Source organism: Pristiophorus japonicus, unplaced genomic scaffold, assembly GCF_044704955.1.
Source record: "Pristiophorus japonicus isolate sPriJap1 unplaced genomic scaffold, sPriJap1.hap1 HAP1_SCAFFOLD_743, whole genome shotgun sequence".
Taxonomy (NCBI): domain Eukaryota; kingdom Metazoa; phylum Chordata; class Chondrichthyes; family Pristiophoridae; genus Pristiophorus; species Pristiophorus japonicus.
Window position 1 is genome coordinate 137,965 of NW_027254659.1, and position 20,138 is coordinate 158,102.

A 20,138-nucleotide genomic window follows, 5' to 3' on the forward strand; every position below is an offset into this window, starting at 1 on the left:
CCTCTTTTCATGAAGGTCAAATTCAAGCTTGGACTTAAAAATTCCAAATGCTTTTGTTACAGTCGATTTAAGGTCTTTGGACACCTAAGTAAACAATAAGATGTAGGTTTCCAATAAAAGTATATTCTACACAACAAAACTACTCAGAACTTTAACAAAAGCAAAATACTACGGATGCTGGAAAACCGAAATAAAAACAAAGTATTGGAAATGCTCAGCAGGTCAGGCAACATCTGTGCAGAAAGAAAGAAAGTTAACATTTTCAAAAAGTCATCGACCTGAAATGTTCACTCTGTTTCTCTCTCCACAAATGCTGCCTGACCTGCTGAGTATTCCAGCACTTTCTGTATTTACTCAGTCTTTCCCCAACCAACATCCATATCACCTGACTGACACTCAAACTCTTCCTGTCAGGGAATCTGAAATGAAAATGTCAGCTGATATTCTGAACCAGTAGAAAAGGAATAATTTCAGTCAGCCTAACCTCAGTGGTGGGAAAATTATTGGAAAAAGTCCTGAAGGACAGGATAAATCTTCACTTAGAAAGACACGGATTAATCGAGGACAGTCAGCATGGATTTGTTAAGGGAAGGTCGTGTCTGACTAACTTGATTGAATTTTTCGAGGAGGTAACCAGAAGGGTCGATGAAGGCAAAGCGTATGATGTAGTGTATATGGATTTTAGCAAAGCTTTTGATAAGGTCCCACATGGCAAAGTAAAAGCCCATGGGATCCAGGGCAAAGTGGCAAGTTGGATCCAACATTGGCTCAGAGGCAGAAAGCAAAGGGTAATAGGTGTTTTTGCGACTGGAAGGATGTTTCCAGTGGGGTTCTGCAGGGCTCAGTACTGGGTCCCTTGCTTTTTGTGATATATATCAATGATCTAGACTTGAATATTGGGGTTATGATGAAGAAGTTTGCAGATGATACTAAAATCGGCTGTGTGGTTGATAATGAAGAAAGCTGCGCACTGCAGGAAGATATCAATCAACTGGTCAGGTGGGCAGAAGAGTGGCAAATGGAATTTAATTCAGAGAAGTCTGAGGTAATGCATTTGGGGAGGGCTAACAAGGAAAGGGAATACACATTAAATGGTAGGATACTGAGAAGTGTAGAGGAACAAAGGGACCTTGGAGTGCATGTCCACAGATCCCTGAAAGTGGCAGGCCAGGTAGATAAGGTGGTTAAGAAGGCACACGGAATGCTTGCCTTTATTAGCCGAGGCATAGAATACAAGAGCAGGGGGGGTTATGCTTGAACTGTATAAATCACTGGTTAGCCACAGCTTGAGTACTGTGTGCAGTTCTGGTCACCGCATTACAGGAAAGACGTGATTGCACTGGAGAGGGTACAGAGGAGATTTACGAGGATGTTGCCGGGAGTGGAGAATATGATCTATGAGGACAGATTAGATAGGCTGGATTTGTTTTCCTTGGAACAGAAGAGGCTGAGGGGAGACCTCTTTGAGGTATATAAAATTATGAGGGGCCTAGATATACTGGATAGAAAGGGCCTATTTCCCTTAGCAGAGGGATCAACAACCAGGGGGCATAAATTTAAAGTAATTGGTCGAAGGTTTAGAGGGGATTTGAGGAGAAATTTCTTCACACAGAGGGTTGTGGGGGTCTGTAACTCGCTGCCTGAAAGGGTGGTAGAAGCAGAAACCCTCACCACATTTAAAAAGTACTCGGATGTGCACTTAAAGTGCTGTAACCTGCAGGGTTACAGACATCGAGCTGGAAAGTGGGATTAGGCTGGATAACCTCTTGTTGGCTGGCACAGACACGATGGGCCGAAATGGCCTCCTTCTGTGCTGTAAACTTCTATGATTCTATGATTATTCTATGATTTGCAGGGTTGTGAGAAAAGAATGGGACAAATTGGATTGCTCTTTCAAAGAGCCAGCTCAGACACGATGACCCTGTGCTATATTACTCTATGAAAAAAATTTGTGATGGAATATATCAATTTAGGTGGTCTGATAAGGTTTTCACTGGTGCAAGTATTTAATCTGACATATTCTTCCAGTTCTACAAATCTGTACTGTCTCCATAACATCGTATGATTGAATTTTCCATGGCGTAGAAAAAAACTTCATGCATGCGTATATGATACTGGAACAACAGAAGTCGAACTGTTGGGCATTCTCTCTTCTTTTGCTAACAGCATCTGGAAATTGGGCAGACACAAAAACTGCCTGCCTCCAAATGAACAAACCCCGGTAGTCTCAATGTGTCGCACATGTCATAACTGGGTCCAGCCGCAAAATCCAACGTGCCCACTTAAATCACACCGCAAATGCACTGCAAACATTGCAGACTTTTGGTCCCAATCACATGCAAGTTCTTTCTTTGTCTCGATATCTGACAGCTATTAGTAATTGCAATCTTTTCCAATGTCTATCAAGCTATTAAAAATAGGAAGGAACTAATAGATGATAACAGAGGTAAACTATGACCAGGGGTGTGCTCTATACTCCCAGGCAATGAAAAAAGCCTTGATCTAGAACTGTGGATGAGATAAGGAAGGTGACTAGTCAGGGTCCAACTACAGTAGTTGGAGGTTTTATCTTACCAGAAATTGACTGGGACAATAATATCTCTACTGATAAGACAGGGAAGGAATTTCGAGAGTTAATGGAAGATTGTTTTTTGACTCAGTTTGTAAAAGAGCAAACAAGGAGAGAAAACATCTAGGATTTGATTAAGAGTAATAGGGATGATCAAATCTCCCACACAAAGGTGGATGAGGCTTTAAGTTCCAATGATCATAAGCAGGATGCATAAATACGGAGATCAGAGAAACATGTTGTAATGTATGCACCTGTGAGAACGCTCACAGGTTTGTAGTGCCTACGGCCATACTGGTCTGGGGGAGCCCGATCTCGGATGCTAAGTAGAGTAAGGCCTGGTTAGTACTTGGGAGGGAGATCGACTAGGAATACATAAGAAATAGAAACAGGAGTAGGCCATACGGCTCCTCGAGCCTGCTCCGCCATTCAATAAGATCATGGCTGAACTGATCATGGATTCAGGCCTGCTCCCCATAACCCCTTATCGTTTAAGAAACTGTCTATTTCTGTCTTAAATTTATTCAATGTCCCAGCTTCCACATCTCTCTGAGGCAGTGAATTCCACAGATTTACAACCCTCTGAGAGAAGAAACTGCAACGAGAGCCCCCATAACTGGGAGCATGTGGTGTTCTCAGAAGCCTTCCTTTAAGAGCCAAAGCCTTCCTTTAAGAGCCAAAGCCTTGCAAGCATCCTGCACCCCCGTCACACTTTAACAACTTTTAAAATTATTTACACCTAGCCACTACTCAAATAAAATGTAAATAAACCAGTACAAAAGCAAAAATCTAAACTTACCTGAAAGTTGCGTGTGTCCCTTTAAGAAGCGCTGGTGGTGGGTGGGGGGGGGGTCCTTCATACAGCTGAACACACATTCAGCTGTGCGTGCTGTGGAGAGGGCCTCAAACGGAGTGGCAACATCCAAAATGGCAGGTTGTACGTCAGTTCAGCATTGCACACTGATCAATGTCATTATCTGACTAATTACCGTATTTGCAGCGAGCACAGGCAACGGTAGCGCTGACAACCTGCCCAAAATGGCAGCTGCCGTGTTCTGTGCTAGAATTGAGCAGAAGCGAGGCGGCTGCTATTTTTTTTTACCTAAACTGGCCTCATCAGCCGGTGCTAAGAGGTCGAATTTCATGGCCAATAAGTCTAAAACAAATGAAAAGGAAGCGAGTAGAGTAATAGTCAGAAATTTTGCGTTAGGCACTACAGGTAAAGGGAAAACTGAAAGATGTAAAGTAAATAAATCACGAGCGAGAAATAAGAAACGTGTGAGACAACAACATTAGAGCAGGAGGACAGGTTACGGTGTACAGTACTTTATACAAGTAGAAGGAAAAACTTGAATGAAGTGCAGGCACAAATTCAACTTAGAAAGTAATGGTAGCCATTACTGATATATGGTTAAAATAGTCAGGACTGGGAACTGAATATATACCAGGTTATAAGGTCTACAGGAAGGATAGGAAATCTAGTGGAGATGGAGGAGTAGCATTAGTGAGTAAGGATGGAATTACTTCTATAATAAGAGACGATATAACAAGTGGTAAACAGACAGTGGAGATTTTATGGGTAGAATTAAGAAGTAAAAAAATGATTTAAAACTGTAGTGGAAGTCATGTATAGGCCCTCTGGTAGCAGCTGTGAAGTAGCGCAATGTATTCATAGACAGAGATTTATAGGCAGAGATTAGACAAACATGGAGTAAAGACAGTAGTTTTAATGGGGGGTTTTATCTTTCACATAGATTGGGATAAGCAGACTAGCACCTGAATTTTGTGAGTGAGTTCAGGGTATGTCCTCGAACCAACAAGGGAGCAGGCTATATTAGATTTAATATTGAGCAATGAACCAGATTTATTTAACAGCCTAACGATGCGAAAAAATTTATCTAATCATGATCATAATATGATTGGGTTCATTGTTGTGTTTGAAAGGAAGTAATGCGAAACAGCTACACAAGATTCTAGATTTAGCTAAGGCTGACGTCAGAGACAAAGAATGTCCACAGTAAATTGGGCAAATCTGTTAATGCGTAAAACGACAGAAAATCATTGGAAGTGTTCAAAATATTATTTCAGGTCGATGACCTTTCATAGAATCATAGATTAGTACAGAACAGAATGAAACCATTCGGCCCATCAAGTTTGCTCCAGCTTTTTCGAAGAGCAATCCAGTTAGTATCACTCACCCGTTCTTTCCCCATATCCCTGCAAATTTTTCTCTTTCAAGTATTTATCCAATTCTCTTTTGAAGGCTACTATTGAATCTGTATCCACCACCCTATCAGGCGTGTATTCCAAAACCTAACCACTGGTTGTGTAAGAAAGTGTTTCCTCATGTTGCCTCTGGATCTTTTGCCAATCACCTTAATTCTGTGCCCTCTCATTATCACTCCTTCAACCATTGAAAACAGGTTCTCTTTATTTAATCTGTCTAAATACTTCATGATTTTAAACACCATTATCTCCTCTTAGCCTTCTCTGCTCCAAGGGGAACATCCCCAACTTCTCTAGACTACCCTGTAACTGTATTCCTGGAACAATTCTAGTAAAGCTCTCCAAAGCCTTCACATCCTTCCTAAAATGTGGTGCCCAGAATTGGACACAATACTCCAGCTGGGGCCAAACTAGTGTTTTATACAAGTTTAGCATAACTTCCTGGCTTTTCGACTCTATGGGGCCGAGATTGCCCCTCGCCCGAAACGGGGCAAATGCATCGCATTTGACTGTCCGTTACCGCCGATCTGGATGCGGTGTTAATAAAATAGAAATTACGCTTTTTTCTGTCCGAAACGGAGCAGTGTTAATTCCCAGTGGTAAGGGCTGCTTTCAGCAGTGTGCCTGCGGAGTGGAGATTGCACCGCAAAATTCCCCTCCTATCCATTTGATGCACACCATCATGCTAACGATGCAGCTCCCTGGCTGCCTTAAAGGGCAGGTTTTGCAGCTGTGTCTTGAGTTCCTCGACCTTTCTTTGCCCAGGATTTCCGCTGCTCTGGAAGCTCAGAGTGCTCTCATGCACTCTGGGCAACAGGGCACGGAGCGTCTTACTGCTGTTGTCTCTGATGGCTTCCAGAGTGTGGCTGCTGTCATGCAGTCTCAGCTAGAGGCTACGTGAGATCTGACTGCTGCCATTGCGGCTGGGGCCACCCCGGTCCACCGGGGACCTAACGGTGCCACCCCACCTCACCGACCTGTGCTCCAGCAGCTTGGTGGAGGAGGTGGGGTGCTGCCCCGGGGGAGCAGCACTGGTTCCCCGGACCAGGATACCGATGTGGGCTCTCCAGTTCACAGCAGCCCTGAGTCGAGACCTGCCACTCCGCAATTGCTGCCAAGTATGGCTTCACCCCAGCCACTTCCGACTGAAGGCGCACAGGAGGATGCGGCACAGTCTGCAGCCAGCCTTCCAGGGCCAGAGCTGGTCGAGGGCGTCTGAGAAGGACATCTGCAGCTTCCTCTGCACACACACAGCAGTCTTCCCAAAGCCGTGAGGCAGTCACAGGGGAGACACTGCGGCGTAGTGTAAGGATAGGTTTGCGTAAGAGGAGTAATAAGGAGTTGGACAAGCGTGATAATGGATTAAGTGAGTGGTTTGGAGACCCATTGTTTGGGTTTTAATAAATATTTAGTGTTTGGAATTTGTGATCAGGTCTCTCATTTCAGTGTGCAGGAATAGTGTGTGAGAGAGCTCACAGGTTGGTCCATGGAAATGGCCAGATGCAGGCTTAAGTGGGCATTGACTTGTGTGAGCCGGGCAGCTATGAGACGGCATTGTGCTTCCCTTGCAAGGTTAGGATGGGGACGCCACCTGCTGCGTAGCTGCACACCCGCATCCTGGTTCTCCTCCTCCTCCGCAGGTGCCACTGCTGCTTCGTCCTCCGATGGCTGAGCCCCCATGATGGCCAGGTTGTGGAGCATGCAACATACCACCACAAATGTGGAGACATGCCCAGGCGAATACTGCAGCACCCCACTCTGAGCAGTCCAGGCAACGGAACCTGTGTTTGAGAATGCCAATAGTGTGTTCGATGATGGTCCTGGTGGCCGTCACACTCTCACTGTACGCGAGTTGCCCATCAGTTCTAGGGTAGCGCAGAGGATTCATGAGCCAAGTGCTCAGTGTGTAGCCCTGGTCACCGAGGAGCCAGCCGCAATCTTCATTGGGACCAGTGAAGAGGCGTGGCACACCGCTCTGGCACAGTATGAAAGAGTCGTGGCTGCTGCCAGGAAACCGGGCATCCACTTGCAGAATCTTGCGGTTGTGGCCGCAAATGAGTTGTACATTGAAGCCCTTGCGGTTTCTGAATTGCTCTTCAGCCTGGTGGGGTGCCCTGAGACCTACGTGGGTGCAGTCAGTGATCCCCTGGGCCCTGCAAGAATGCAATCTGGCGCTCCAATTGCTTCTCTCTGGGGCAGGAGATGTCGTCGGCCCTCCTATACAGAGCACCTGTCACCTCCCGTATCGCTGTGTGGGCTGCAAACTGCGAAATGTTGCAGATGTTCACAGTGGCAGCTTGAAACGAGCCTGTGGCATAAATGTTGAGGGCTACAATGACCTCGATGCCACGCTCAAGGCTGTCCTCACCCATGTCTGTGGCTCCAATTCTGGCTGCAGGAGATTACAGATCTCAGTGACGACGTCCTTCCGGAATTTCAGTCTGCGCAGGCACTGATCATCACTCATATCTGTCTTTGCGAATTGATGGCGGAAGACCCTTCCGCGATATGCCCTCTCACCCCCACTTCTGTGTGGCCGTCTTGCTATTGGCTGCTCCCTGCTGCTGTTCTGCCTCCTCCAACTCTGCAGGCTGCTGCTGCCCAGCATCTAGCTCCGCTGCAAGCTGCCTCCTGGCTGCTCATCCGTTATCTGGTGGTGGGGGGGGGGCGGGGGCGTAACTGACTCTCCTCCTTGGGGGAGGCCCTTGCTAAGGGCCTTCGTGTGGCACCTCTTATTTGCCCTCTGTGGCCATCCCCCTGGCCCTCTCCATACTGGTCCGCAACGGTGCCTGCGGCCCTTGCCCGCTGCCTCTGCAGCTGTTGCCCCCAGCGCAGCCTTCTCCTCTGTGCCTCGGCTTCACGCACAATGCACAGCAGGCGTTGGTCTGTAAGCACTGCCCCCATTTCAAAGCCCTCCACCAACACAGCCTCCCCGAAGTGGCCACCTTGTTCTGCAGGTGGAAGGTGCCTCCAGCACTCGCAAAGCAGCGCACACTGTAGCCTTGCACTGCTAGTCAAAGAATGCAAAAAAGTTGCTGACGCTAAATCCAATCAAATCACCAACCCTTTAAGGCAATCTGGCAGTGTGCATCAGCAACTATGCACCACTCGAAAAAAACAACTCTTGGCACCGCGAGCAGCCAGATGACTTTTGAAGGGCAAAGGGGCTTCCGGCCCAGCACCTCGGCGGTGCGCGCAGTGATGATGCGCTTAGGAGTGCTGTCCATCACCGGCAGGGAAGTGGTGCTAAAACGCATCAGGGCAATAGCGATCTCGGTGGCCATTTAACGTGAACTCGGCGGCCATTGCACTCCGCAGCATGGCCGCCGATTTGAGGTGCTAACAGACTTTAACGAGAGGGGCAATTTCAGCCCCTATGCCTCTACTTATAAAGCCCAGGATCCCATATGCTTTATTAACTGCTTTGTTAATCTGCCCTGCCACCTTCAAAGGTTTGTGCACAAGCACCCCCAGGGTGCTTCTTGCATCCCCTTTAAAATTGTACCATTTAATGTGTATGTTCTCTTCTTATTCTTCCTTCCAAATTGTATCACCTCACACTTCTCTGCATTGAATTTCATCTGCCATGTGTCTGCCCATTCCACCAGCCTGTCGAGGTCTTCTAGAAGTCTATTACTATGTTCCTCACCGTTTACTACACTTTCAAGTTTCGTGTCATCTGCCAATTTTGAAATTGTGCCCTGTACCCTCAAGTCCAATTCATTAATGTATATTAAAAATAGCAGTGGTCCTAGTACTGAACCTTAGAGAATACCAATGTAAACCTCCTATTCACTACAATTCTCTGTTTTCGATCCCTTAGACAATTCTGTATTCTAGCTTGGCAGAGGGATGAGAACCTGAGTGTAGATTCAGAAGGGAGAAAAACAAAGCTGGAAATGGAAGGCAGTAAATACGTAAGTGAGTTTGGAAAGCAGAGAAAACAAAGGCTAGAAAATAGACAACAAAGGAGTTTGACAGTTCTTAGTGGTATATACTTCAAAGCAAGGAGTCCAGTGACTAAGGCAGATGAGCTGAGGGCATAGCTAGACATATGAAAGTATGATATCATAGTTGTTGAAACATGGATGAAAGAAGAGCAGGAATGGCAGCTCAACATTCCTGGTTATAGGGCTTTCAGACAAGTTAGAGAGGGCGATAAAAAAGGAGGGGAGTCGCAATATTGGTTAAAGAAACAATTACAGCTGTTAGCAGGGATGATATGTTAGAAGGATCATCAAATGAGGCTATATGGATTGAACGGGAGAACAAAAAAGAGGCAATTACACTGCTAGGAATGTACCCCCAAATAGCCAGAGGGAGATAGAAGAGCACATATGTAGGCAGATTTCTGAGAAGTGCAAAAACAATAGGGCAGTAATAGTAGGCGATTTCAACTACCCAAATATTAACTGGGATAAAATCAGTGTAATCGGTACAGGGGCGCAGAATTCTTAAAATGAAAAATGCATTCAGGAGAACTTTTTGAGCCAGTATGTAGTAAGCCCAACAAGAGAGGGAGCGGTTCTGGACTTAGGTTTAGGGAATGAGGTGGACAGGTGGAAGCGGGTGTCAGTGAGAGAGCATTTGGTGGTAGTGATCATAATTCAATTAGACATAGCATAGTTATGAAAAAGGACAAAGATAGATCAGGAATAAAAGTTCTCCAATTTTACTAAGCTGAGATGTGATTTAGCAAAAGTGTACTGGAAACAGCTACTTGAAGGTAAATCAGTATCAGCGCAGTCGGGGGCATTCAAGGAGGAGATAGTGAGGGTTCAGAACAAATATGTTCCCACAAAGCAAAGGGGTGGGACTCCCAAATCTAGAACCCACTGGATGTCAAGGGGAACACAAGATAGGATAAGGCAAAAAAGGGAAGCTTATGTGAGATACCGAGAGCTAAATACTGCAGAAAGCCTAGATGAGTATAGAAAGTGCAGGGGTGAAATTAAAAAGGAAATTAGGAAAGCAAAGAGAGAGCATGACAAAATATTGGCAACTTAAATGAAGGAAGGCACAAAGCTGTTTTACAAATACATAAAGAGCAAGAGAATAACTAAAAAAAAGAGTAGCGCATATTAAAGACCAAAAAGGAAGCTTGTGTACGGAGGCAGAAGAAATGGGTCTGGTTCTTAATGAATACTTTGCATCTGCCTTCACAAAAGAGAGGGACAATGCAGACATTGTAGTTGAGGAGGAGTGTGAAATATTAGATGGGATAAACATAGTGAGAGCGAAAGTATTAAGGGGTTTAGCAACTTTGAAAGTAGATAAATCACCAGTCCCGGATGAAATGTATCCCAGGCTGTTAAGAAAAGCAAGGGAGGAAATAGTGGAGGCTCTGACCGTCATTTTTCAATCCTCTTTGGCTAGAGGTGTGGTACTGGAGGACTGCTAACATTGTATCATTGTTTAAAAAGGAAGAAAGGGATAGACCGAGTAATTTCAGGCCAGTCAGCCAAATCTCAGTGGTGGCCAAATTATTGGAAAAAATTCTGAGCGACAATATTAATCGTCATTTACAAAGGCACAGATTAATCAAGGAAAGTCAGCATGGATTTGTTAAAGGAAAGTCATGTCTGACTAACTTGATTGAATATTAGATGGGATAAACATCTTAAGTTGCCAAAAAGTGTGGGGCGGAGCGGTAAGGGAGGTGTTGCACACCTCTCTTAGGGCGCTAGGCCGGCTGAGCATGTGCAAATCCCGAGCTGAGCAGCCAGCCTTGGAGCGCTGTAAGAGGCGCCTGGGGAGAAACAAAAACATTGAAAAAAAACACCAAAAACATTCTCAATAAATAAATCAAGCCACCACAACATAAATCGCAAAAAAAATAAAATCAAAAACAACCACACTTACCTGAGGTCAATAATACTTACCTCACTGCAGTCACTAAAGCTTGGACCACCTGCTTTCAAAAGCGATCCCAGCACGGCGCTCTACACAGCGCTACGGGTTGGGTGGGAGCTAAAAATGGAGCCGGTGTCGCCAGGAGTGGACCAGGGGTGTTGCCTTCCACCCCGCCGAAATTGGCCCCGAAAGTCCCGGATCGGAGCTGGAAGCTGGCTGCCCACCCAGAAGAGCTTATCACTGCCATTGCTGCCTCTCCGGCCAAGCTGAAAATCCAGTCCAGATGGTTCAGCAGGGATGGATGTTCAGCCCAAACAGTTTCACAGAAGAACATTCTTAACCTACATTTATTCAGTAAAGTGGTGCAAATGCAGTCCAAAAGATAGGAGTTTTAATGATGATTGAATACATTTACTGGCAATAATTTTCATTTTCATTAAATTAAAAGCAATGCCCACGTGCTCATGCTGTGCCATGACCTACACCACTCGAAGCTAGCACGAGCTCAGCTGTACAGGCTTTGGAGCAACTTACAGAGGGAACAATGGGTGAGTCACTGATCACAGGTGTGGAAGGTTAGGATCAGTGGCTTGGGGTTATGCTCTGTATTGGCTGGACTTTATAAATAAACTATTAAATAAGAAAAATAAACAATTGGCCTTAGTTTTCCTGCTAGGTGGAGATCAGCCAGGGCTCCAGAAGAGAAAGGAAAGAGAGGCTTTGCGCTAGATAAAACACTGCTGTAGAAGGCACAAGGGATATCACAAAGCTAAATGAGAAAACTAGGAAAAATAATATGGGTTAGTGTTCCAAAAGATTGGAGTCAAGTTTGAATAAATGTACATGAAAGCACAAATAATTCATAACAAAATTGGAGATTTGGGAACATAAATAAATATGGATCAATACTATTTATAACGGATACATAAAGTGAAATAATGGAAATAGATGTTCATGTTCCGCTACATTCAATACATACAAGATGAAAGAAATAAATACCTTTTCCTTCATTTCCTCAAGATTTTTCATCCGGTAAACTTGCTGTAGAAGTTGTTTCAGAGATTCTACAAGTCCTTCCTGGAACAATTTGTGCAGTTTTCTTTCAGTAAATGGAAGCCTTTCCTTGCCCATGTACCTTTAAAAACAATACGATTTGTTATACAGAGTGGAAAGATTGGCAGACAGCTGAAAAAAAAATCAACTTTTCTCTAGGTTTGGAAAGAGATGATCTATCTGACTACCGTTGTAGAATTTTAGAAATGACAGCACAGAAGGAACGCCATTTAAGCCAGTGCCAGTAATAGTGCCATCGGAGCAGGCCGGGGAGCGGAAGGAGCAGCATAACACTCCAGGGAGCAGCACGTGCTGGAGCAGGAGAGCAATGGCAGTGAAGAGGGACATCATCAAGGTCCAGGTCGGTGATTGGAGTGTGGGCAGGTACACCAGGAGCGGCGAGGCTGGGGCGAAGGAGCGGTGAGTGATTGCAGAGTGATGTGATCGGGGCCCAGGAGAGGCGTGAGTTCGGGGCCAGAGGCCCAGGGGCAGCACGGGCCAGCCCACACTGCGATATGTGTGCACACGAGGCCCGTGCAGCAGAGCAGGTCTCCACTCGTCTTGGTTAATCCTTGCCACTGGATCAAGACCTAGCTCTGTCAAGCCCGTGTGGTGGCTGGTGTGCAACGAGCACCACACGTTAAAAAAATCCATGCACGGGCATCTTCTAGCCTTCAAGATTTAGTTCGGGACCTGGAAAGTTAGGTGCTTCATTGAAATACCCGTGAAGTTTTTGACGTGGAAGCAAGTCATCCTCGATTCGAGGGACTGCCTATGATGATGATGAGTATTAGATCTACTTATCTGATTTTAAATGATGTTATAGACTCTGCCTCATAAACTATTTGTGGAAAGCATTCCATGTTCTAATAACCCGCTGTGAGCACCATTTTCTTTTAACTTTTGCTCTTAGTTCCTCTATTGATAATCCTGAATGTATCCTCCTTTGTCACCGACCCTGATATGACACCTACCCTTTGCAGGCGAGTGGTTGTTCTGCTTTATTCAAATGAGGCCTGGGAGTTTAAATGGCTTGAGCCTCATGCCGAGCTCCCCACGGGGAGGTTCCCTCCAGCCCCACGCTAATCTCCCCACCCCCAACCTCACCTCCATTGGGTGAAGCAAAGAGCATAAAGGAGCCAAAGGAGCAAGAAAGGGAAGAGGAACCTAATTTTGCTGAACAGAACATTTGTACTTCAGCTCTATTTACCTGCCTTTGTTATTATCCCTTGATATCCTTACCCAACAAAAATCTATCGATCTCAGTCTTGAAAATGTCAGTTGTCGCAGCATTCACAAGGTTCGCCGCGATCCAATTAGATTAATTAATTCAAATTCGATCCGTGGTCAGGGACAGGAGGGTGTGACTACGAGTGAGGAAGGTATGGGGATTCAGGATGGAGGGATTGAGGAGCCTCGGCCCTTGCTCTTGTCCACAGGTTCGAGGCTCTTACTCCCTGTGTGGATGAGAGCAGGGACTGCAGGGAGGATGAGCAAACTGACCACAGCACCATGGTATAGGGGTCATTCAAGTGGGGGGAGTAAAAACAAATGTTGTAGTGGTAGGGGACAGTATCATTAGGGGGATAGATAGGGTTCTCTGCAGCCGAGAGCGTGAGTCCCCAAGGCTGTGTTGCCTGCCCGATGCCAGGGTTAAGGACATCACCTCGGGGCTGGAGAGGAACTTGGAATGGGAGGGGGAAGATCCAGTTGTCGTGGTCCACGTGGGTACCAATGACTTAGAAAGGACAAAGAAAGAGGTTTTGCTGAGGGAGTATGAGCAGCTAGGGGCCAAATTAAAAAGCAGAACAAAGGTAATAATCTCTGGATTACTTCCTGAGCCACGAGCAAATTTGCATAGGGTAAATAAAATCAGAGAGTTAAGCACATGGCTCAAAGACTGGTGTGGGAGAAATGGGTTTTGGTCGTGGGACACTGACACCAGTACTGGGGTAAGAGGGAGCTGTTCCATTCGGACGGGCTCCACTTAGACCGTGCTGAGACTGGGGTCCTGGCGAATCAAATAACTAGGGCTGTAGAGGGGGCTTTAAACTAATTAGTGGGAGGAAGGATTCAGGTGAGCGAAAATTAAAAAAGTCAAAGAATAAGGAGAAGGCAATAGCAGCACTGGGGGAAATGAAAACCTTCATATTGATTGAACAAAGCAAATTGGCCAGGGTAGCCTTGAAGAAAAGTTAATAGATTGTATCCAGTATAGTTTCCTTGAACAGTATGTTGCGGAACCAACCAGGAAGCAGGCTATCTTAGATCTGGTACTGTGTAATGAGACAGGATTAATAAACAATCTCCTAGTAAAGGATCCTCTAGGAATGAGTGACCATAACATGGTTGAATTTCAAATTCAGTTGGAGGGTGAGAAAGTTTGTTCTCAAAGCAGTGTCCTAAGCTTAAATAAAGGAGACGACAAAGGTATGAGGGCAGACTTGTCTAAAGTGGACTGGGAAAATAGATTAAAGTGTGGGACAGTTGATGAGCAGTGGCAGACATTTAAGGAGATGTTTCATAACTCGCAACAAAAATGTATCCCAATGAGAAGGAACGACTGTAAGAGAAGAGATAACCATCCGTGGCTAACGAAATAAGGGATGGTATCAAATTGAAAACAAGGGCATACAATGTGGCCAAGACTGGTGGGAGGCCAGAGGATTGGGAAACTTTTAAAAGCTAGCAAAGAACGATTAAAAAAATTGAAAAAGAGAGGGAAGATAGATTATGGGCCCATGTTTCGGTCTGAGTTGCTCCTATTTTTTTTGGAGCAACTCGTTTGAATGGAACATCTTAGAAATTACAATTCTCGGCATTTAGTTTGTTCCAGTTCTAGTGAGTTAGAATAGTTTCATTTTAGGACAGATTTTTTTTCAAAGTGGGTCATGTCCAGCCATTTATGCCTGTTTTGCAAGTTTAGGCAGCGAAACTAACTTAGAATGGAGTAAGTGTAGATCTTTTACGATCAGAAAAACCTTGCCTACACTTATAAATCAGGCGTAGGGAATGAGAGATACGGGGGTGGGGAAGGGGGTTTACAAACATTAAACACCACTTTTACAAATAAAGAGCCATCATCAATAATAAATGAAAAATAAGTCAATAAATCAATCAAAAAAAAAAATCAATCAAATAAAAAATTAAGTTTCTACTCACTGACTGCAGCACTGGGAGCCCTCCAACAGTGTGCTGGGATGGGGCCCACCCAGTGTCTCTCTCTCTCTCTCTCTGTCAGTGTCTCTCTCTCTCTGTCAGTGTCTCTCTGTGTTTCTGACAGCGAGGGGTGGGGGGAGAGAGGTGGGAGGGGGGAGGGAGGGGGAGGGGGAAGAGGAGGGGGAGGGAGGCGGGGGGAGAGGAGGGGGAGGGAGGCAGGGGAGAGGAGGGGGGAGGGAGGGAGAGGAAGGGGAGGCTGAACAGGAGGGGGGGGGGAGCGAGAACTGAACGGGAGGGAGGCCCGAGTCCGATCTTCACCCGGGGAGCCCATTCGGCCAGGGCTAGGGGCGCTGTGCTTTGGGCCCCTCCCACGCAGCCACGGGGGCGAGGAGCCACTGCTCATGCGCGCACATCCCTTATGCTGTGCCACGCCAAGCACGAAGATGACCTGAGGAGCTCGCAGAATCACAAGGTAAGTTTTCGGTGCCCTTTTTATTCCAGAAAATCGGCGTACCTTATGGAGGTGCGCCGTTCTTACAGAGGGCGGAAACTTGGGCCCTATGAAAGTAAACTAGCACGAAATATAAAAACAGATAGTAAGAGTTTCCACAGGTACATAAAAAGGAAGAGTGGCTAAAGTAAATGTTGGTCCCCTAGAGAATGAGACTGGGGAATTAATAATGGAGAACAGTGGCAGAGATGTTTAACAAATATTTTGTATCGGTCTTCACGGTAGAAGACACTAAAAAGATACCAATAGTGCATAATCAAGGGAACTTAATACAATCACTATCATTAATGAAGTAGTACTTGGTAAAATAATGTGACTAAAGGCAGACAAGTCTCCTAGGGTCTTAAAAGTGACTGCAGAGAAAGTGGATGCATTGGTTGTAATCTACCAAAATTCCCTGGATTCTGGGGGGGTCCCAGCGGATTGGAAAACCGCAAATGTAACGCCCTATTTAACAAAGGAGGCAGACAAAAAGCAGGAAACTAGAGACCAATTAGCCTAATAGCTGTCTTTGGGAAAATGCTGGAGTCCATTATTAAGGAAGCAGTAGCAGGACATTTGGAAAAGCATAATTCAATCAAGCAGAGTCACCATGGTTTTATGAACGGGAAATCATGTTGACAAATTTGCTGAAGTTCTTTGAGGATGTAGCGAGCAGGGTGGATAAGGGGGAACCAGTGGATGTGGTGTATTTGGAATTCCAGAAGGCATTCGATAAGGCACCACATAAAAGGTTACTGCACAAGATAACATTTCACAGGGTTGGGGGTAATATATTAGCATGGATAGAGGATTGGCTAACTAACAGAAAAGAGAGAGTCGGGATAAATAGGTAATTTTCCGTTTGGCAAACAATGACTAGTGGGGTGCCGCAGGGATCGGTGCTGGGTCCTCAACTATTTACTATCTATATTAATGACTAAAATGAAGGGACTGAGTGTAATGTAGCCACGTTTGCTGATGATACAAAGATGTGTGGGAAAGCAAATTGTGAGGACACATAAAATCTGCAAAGGGATATAGACAGGCTAAGTGAGTGGGCAAAAATTTGGCAGATGGAGTACAATGTGGGAAAATGTAAGGTTATCCACTTTGGCAGAAAAAAATAGAAAAGAAAATTATAATTTAAATGGAGAAAAATTGCAAAGTGCTGCAGTACAGAGGCGATCCTTGTGCATGAAACATAAAAAGTTGGTATACAGGTACAGCAAGTAATCAGGAAGGCAAATGGAATGTTGGCCTTTTTTGCAAGGGGGATAGAGTATAAAAACAGAGAAGTTCTGCTACAACTGTATAGGGTATTGGTGAGGCCACACCTGCAGTACAGAGTGCATTTTTGGTTTCCGTATTTAAGGAAGGATATACTTGCATTGGAGGCTGTTCAGAGAAGGTTCACTAGGTTGATTGTGGAGATGAGGGGGTTGACTTATGAAGATAGGTTGAGTAGGTTGGGCCTATACTCATTGGAGTTCAGAAGAATGAAAGGTGATCTTATTGAAACATATAAGATAATGAGGGGGCTTGACAGGTGGATGCAGAGAGGATATTTCCACTCATAGGGGAAACTATAACTAGGTGGCATAGTCTCAGAATAAGGGGCCGCCCATTTAAAACTGAAATGAGGAGAAATTTCTTCTCTCGGAAGGTTGTAAATCTAAGGAATTCTCTGCCCCAGAGAGCTGTGGAGGCCGGGTCATTGAATATATTTAAGGCGTAGACAGATTTTTGAGTGATAAGGGAGTAAAGGGTTATGGGAAGCGGCAGAGAAGCGGAGCTGAGTCCATGATGGGATCAGCCATGTTCTTATTAAATGGTGGAGCAGGCTCGAGGGGACAGGTGGCCTAATCCTGCTCCTGAGGACTCTGATCGCTGGGATGCTGCTTTGAAAAGAAGAGTGCTTCACGGTGTCTGCCGTGGCTCAGCGCTATATAAATGCAAGTCTTTCTTTTCTTTTGTGAGGATCACACATATGACGAGGCACTGAGAATGTTCTCCCAGCACATGCAGCAAGTAGCAGGGTTACTGGTAGAGTCCACTGCCATCTTAAGCTGCACCATAAGGGAACCATATTAGCACTGTAGTACCCTTGAGTGTGTGGCAGCTCCTTACACATCTACAGCTGTCTCTCCCTGCAACATAAAGGCCCGAAGACCAGTGAGTGTGTACTCCATGGATGCAGAGACAGCTGGCCTCGACGCTTCAGAGGCCAAACTGCAGCACAGTGTCTTCTGTCCACAACCCCATGGGGCTAGGGCGCAGAGTAGCATATCTCAAGATTTCCAGGATCATACTGGAACCATTAATTCATAGAAACATAGAAAATAGGTGCAGGATTAGGCCATTCGGCCCTTCGAGCCTGCACCACCATTCAAGATCATGGCTGATCATTCCCTCAGTACTCCTTTCCTGCTTTCGCTCCATATCCCTTGATCCCTTTAGCCATGAGAGCCATATCTAACTCCTTCTTGAATATATCCAATGAACTGGCATCAACAATTCTCTGCGGCAGGGAATTCCACAGGTTAACAACTCTCTGAGTGAAGAAGTTTCTCCTCATCCTAAATGGCTTACCCCTTATCCTAAGACTGTGTCCCCTGGGTTCTGGACTTCACCATCATCGGGAACATTCTTCCCGCATCTAACCTGTCCAGTCCTCTTATAAGTTTCTATGAGATCCCCTCTCATCCTTCTAAGCTCCAGTGTATAAAGGCCCAGTTGATCCAGTCTCTCCTCATATGTCAGTCCCGCCATCCCGGGAATCAGTCTGGTGAACCTTCGCTGCACTTCCTCAATAGCAAGAACGTTCTTCCTCAGATTAGGAGACCAAAACTGAACACAATATTCCAGGTGAGGCCTCACCAAGGCCCTGTACAAGTGCAGTAAGACCTCCCTGCTTCTATACTCAAATCCCCTAGCTATGAAGGCCAACATACCATTTGCCTTCTTCACCGCCTGCTGTACCTGCATGCCAACTTTCAGTGACTGATGAATCATGACACCCAGGTCTCGTTGCATCTCCCCCTTTCCTAATCTGCCGCCATTCAGATAATATTCTTCCATTCAGGTCATATTTTGCCCCCAAAGTGGATAACCTCACATTTATCCACATTATACTGCATCTGCCATGCATTTGCCTACTCACCTAACCTGTCCAAGTCACCCTGCAGCCTTTTAGCGTCCTCCTCACAGCTCACACCGCCACCTAGTTTAGTGTCATCTGCAAACTTGGAGATATTATACTCAATTCCTTCATTTAAAACATTAATGTATATTGTAAAGAGCTGGGGTCCCAGCACTGAGCCCTGCGGCACTGCACTAGTCACTGCTTGCCATTCTGAAAAGGACCCATTTATCCCGATTCACTGCTTCCTGTCTGCCAACCAGTTCTCTATCCACGTCAGTACAATACCGCCAATACCATGTGCTTTGATTTTGCACACCAATCTCTTGTGTGGGATCTTGTCAAAAGCCTTTTGAAAGTCCAAATACAACACATGCACTGGTTCTCCCTTGATCACTCTGCGAGTTACATCCTCAAAAGATTCCAGAAGATCTGTCAAGCATGATTTCCCTTTCATAAATCCATGCTGACTTGGACCAATCCAGTCACTGCTTTCCAAATGCGCTGCTATTTCATCTTTAATAATTGATTCCAACATTTTCCCCACTACTGATGTCAGGCTAACGGATCTATAATTACCTGTTTTCTCTCTTCCTCCTTTTTTAAACAGTGGTGTTACATTAGTCCATAGGAACTGATCCAGAGTCGATAGACTGTTGGAAAATGATCACCAATGCATCCACTATTTCTATGGTCACTTCCTTAAGTACTCTGGGATGCAGACTATCAGGCCCCGGGAATTTATCGGCCTTCAATCCCATCAATTTCCCTAACACAATTTCACACCTAATAAGGATTTCCTTCAGTTCCTCCTTCTCACTAGACCCTCGCTCACCTAGTATTTCCGGAAGGTTATTTGTGTCTTCCTTCGTGAAAACAAAACCAAAGTATTTGTTTAACTGGTCCACCATTTCTTTGTTCCCCATTATAAATTCACCTGAATCTGAATGCACGGGGGGCCTACGTTTGTTTTCACTAATCTTTTTCTCTTCACATATCTATAGAAGCTTTTGCAGTCAGTTTTTATGTTCCCAGCAAGCTTCCTCTCATACTCTATTTTGAGTAATTATAGACCGGTTAGCCTGAATTCAGCCCTACAGCTGATCATTGACCAGCCAGAAACAAGACCCTCTGTGGCATGGCAGGAGTCTGCTCACTTGACGTCTCAGGTAACACCACATTGGAGCCCTCCAGCCAGCCCTCTCAGATACCTGCACACGCAGGGAGCGGAGTCAGTTTTCCCAGGCAGCAGCAACAGAATTGGAACCTGCAGTCGGTCCTTCCCAGGACTCAGTTGTCAGAGATGAGAGCTCTCTCATTGTCCTAGTTTGTAACCAGTCACTTCTTGCACCTTGGCCCTCAGAGAGCACCTGGAAGGAGCGCCACATTATGCAGGGGCACCAACAGAAAGCAGGCCATTAGGATAGAGTAAGCCCCCACGATAGGGGTAATGCTGATAAACATTTAAGAAATGTCCTTTACTAGTTATGTCTAATAGCATCTATGTCAGCTGGCTGAATTTGGAACAATCCAAGAGAGTGCATCCTGCTGGGACAACTAGGCAAGAGCAAAGGGGCGGATCAATTCATTTGGTCTGCTTAGGCAGTCTGCAGTTGTCAATCAACAGAAAATGTCTTCATAGTAAT

At 45.5% G+C, this 20,138-nt stretch overlaps 1 protein-coding gene across 1 annotated transcript in view; it reads right to left on the minus strand.

Annotated features, from left to right (window-relative positions):
* The window catches only part of LOC139256594 (uncharacterized), an 89,970-nt gene that overhangs the window by 13,476 nt on the left and 56,356 nt on the right, over positions 1–20,138 (minus strand). Inside the window, exons 7-8 of the mRNA XM_070874265.1 lie at positions 11,648–11,783; positions 2–84 (exon numbers count right to left, since the gene is read on the minus strand). Coding sequence (XP_070730366.1) covers positions 2–84; positions 11,648–11,783 — 219 coding nt within the window. The remainder of the gene's footprint in view (position 1; positions 85–11,647; positions 11,784–20,138) is intronic.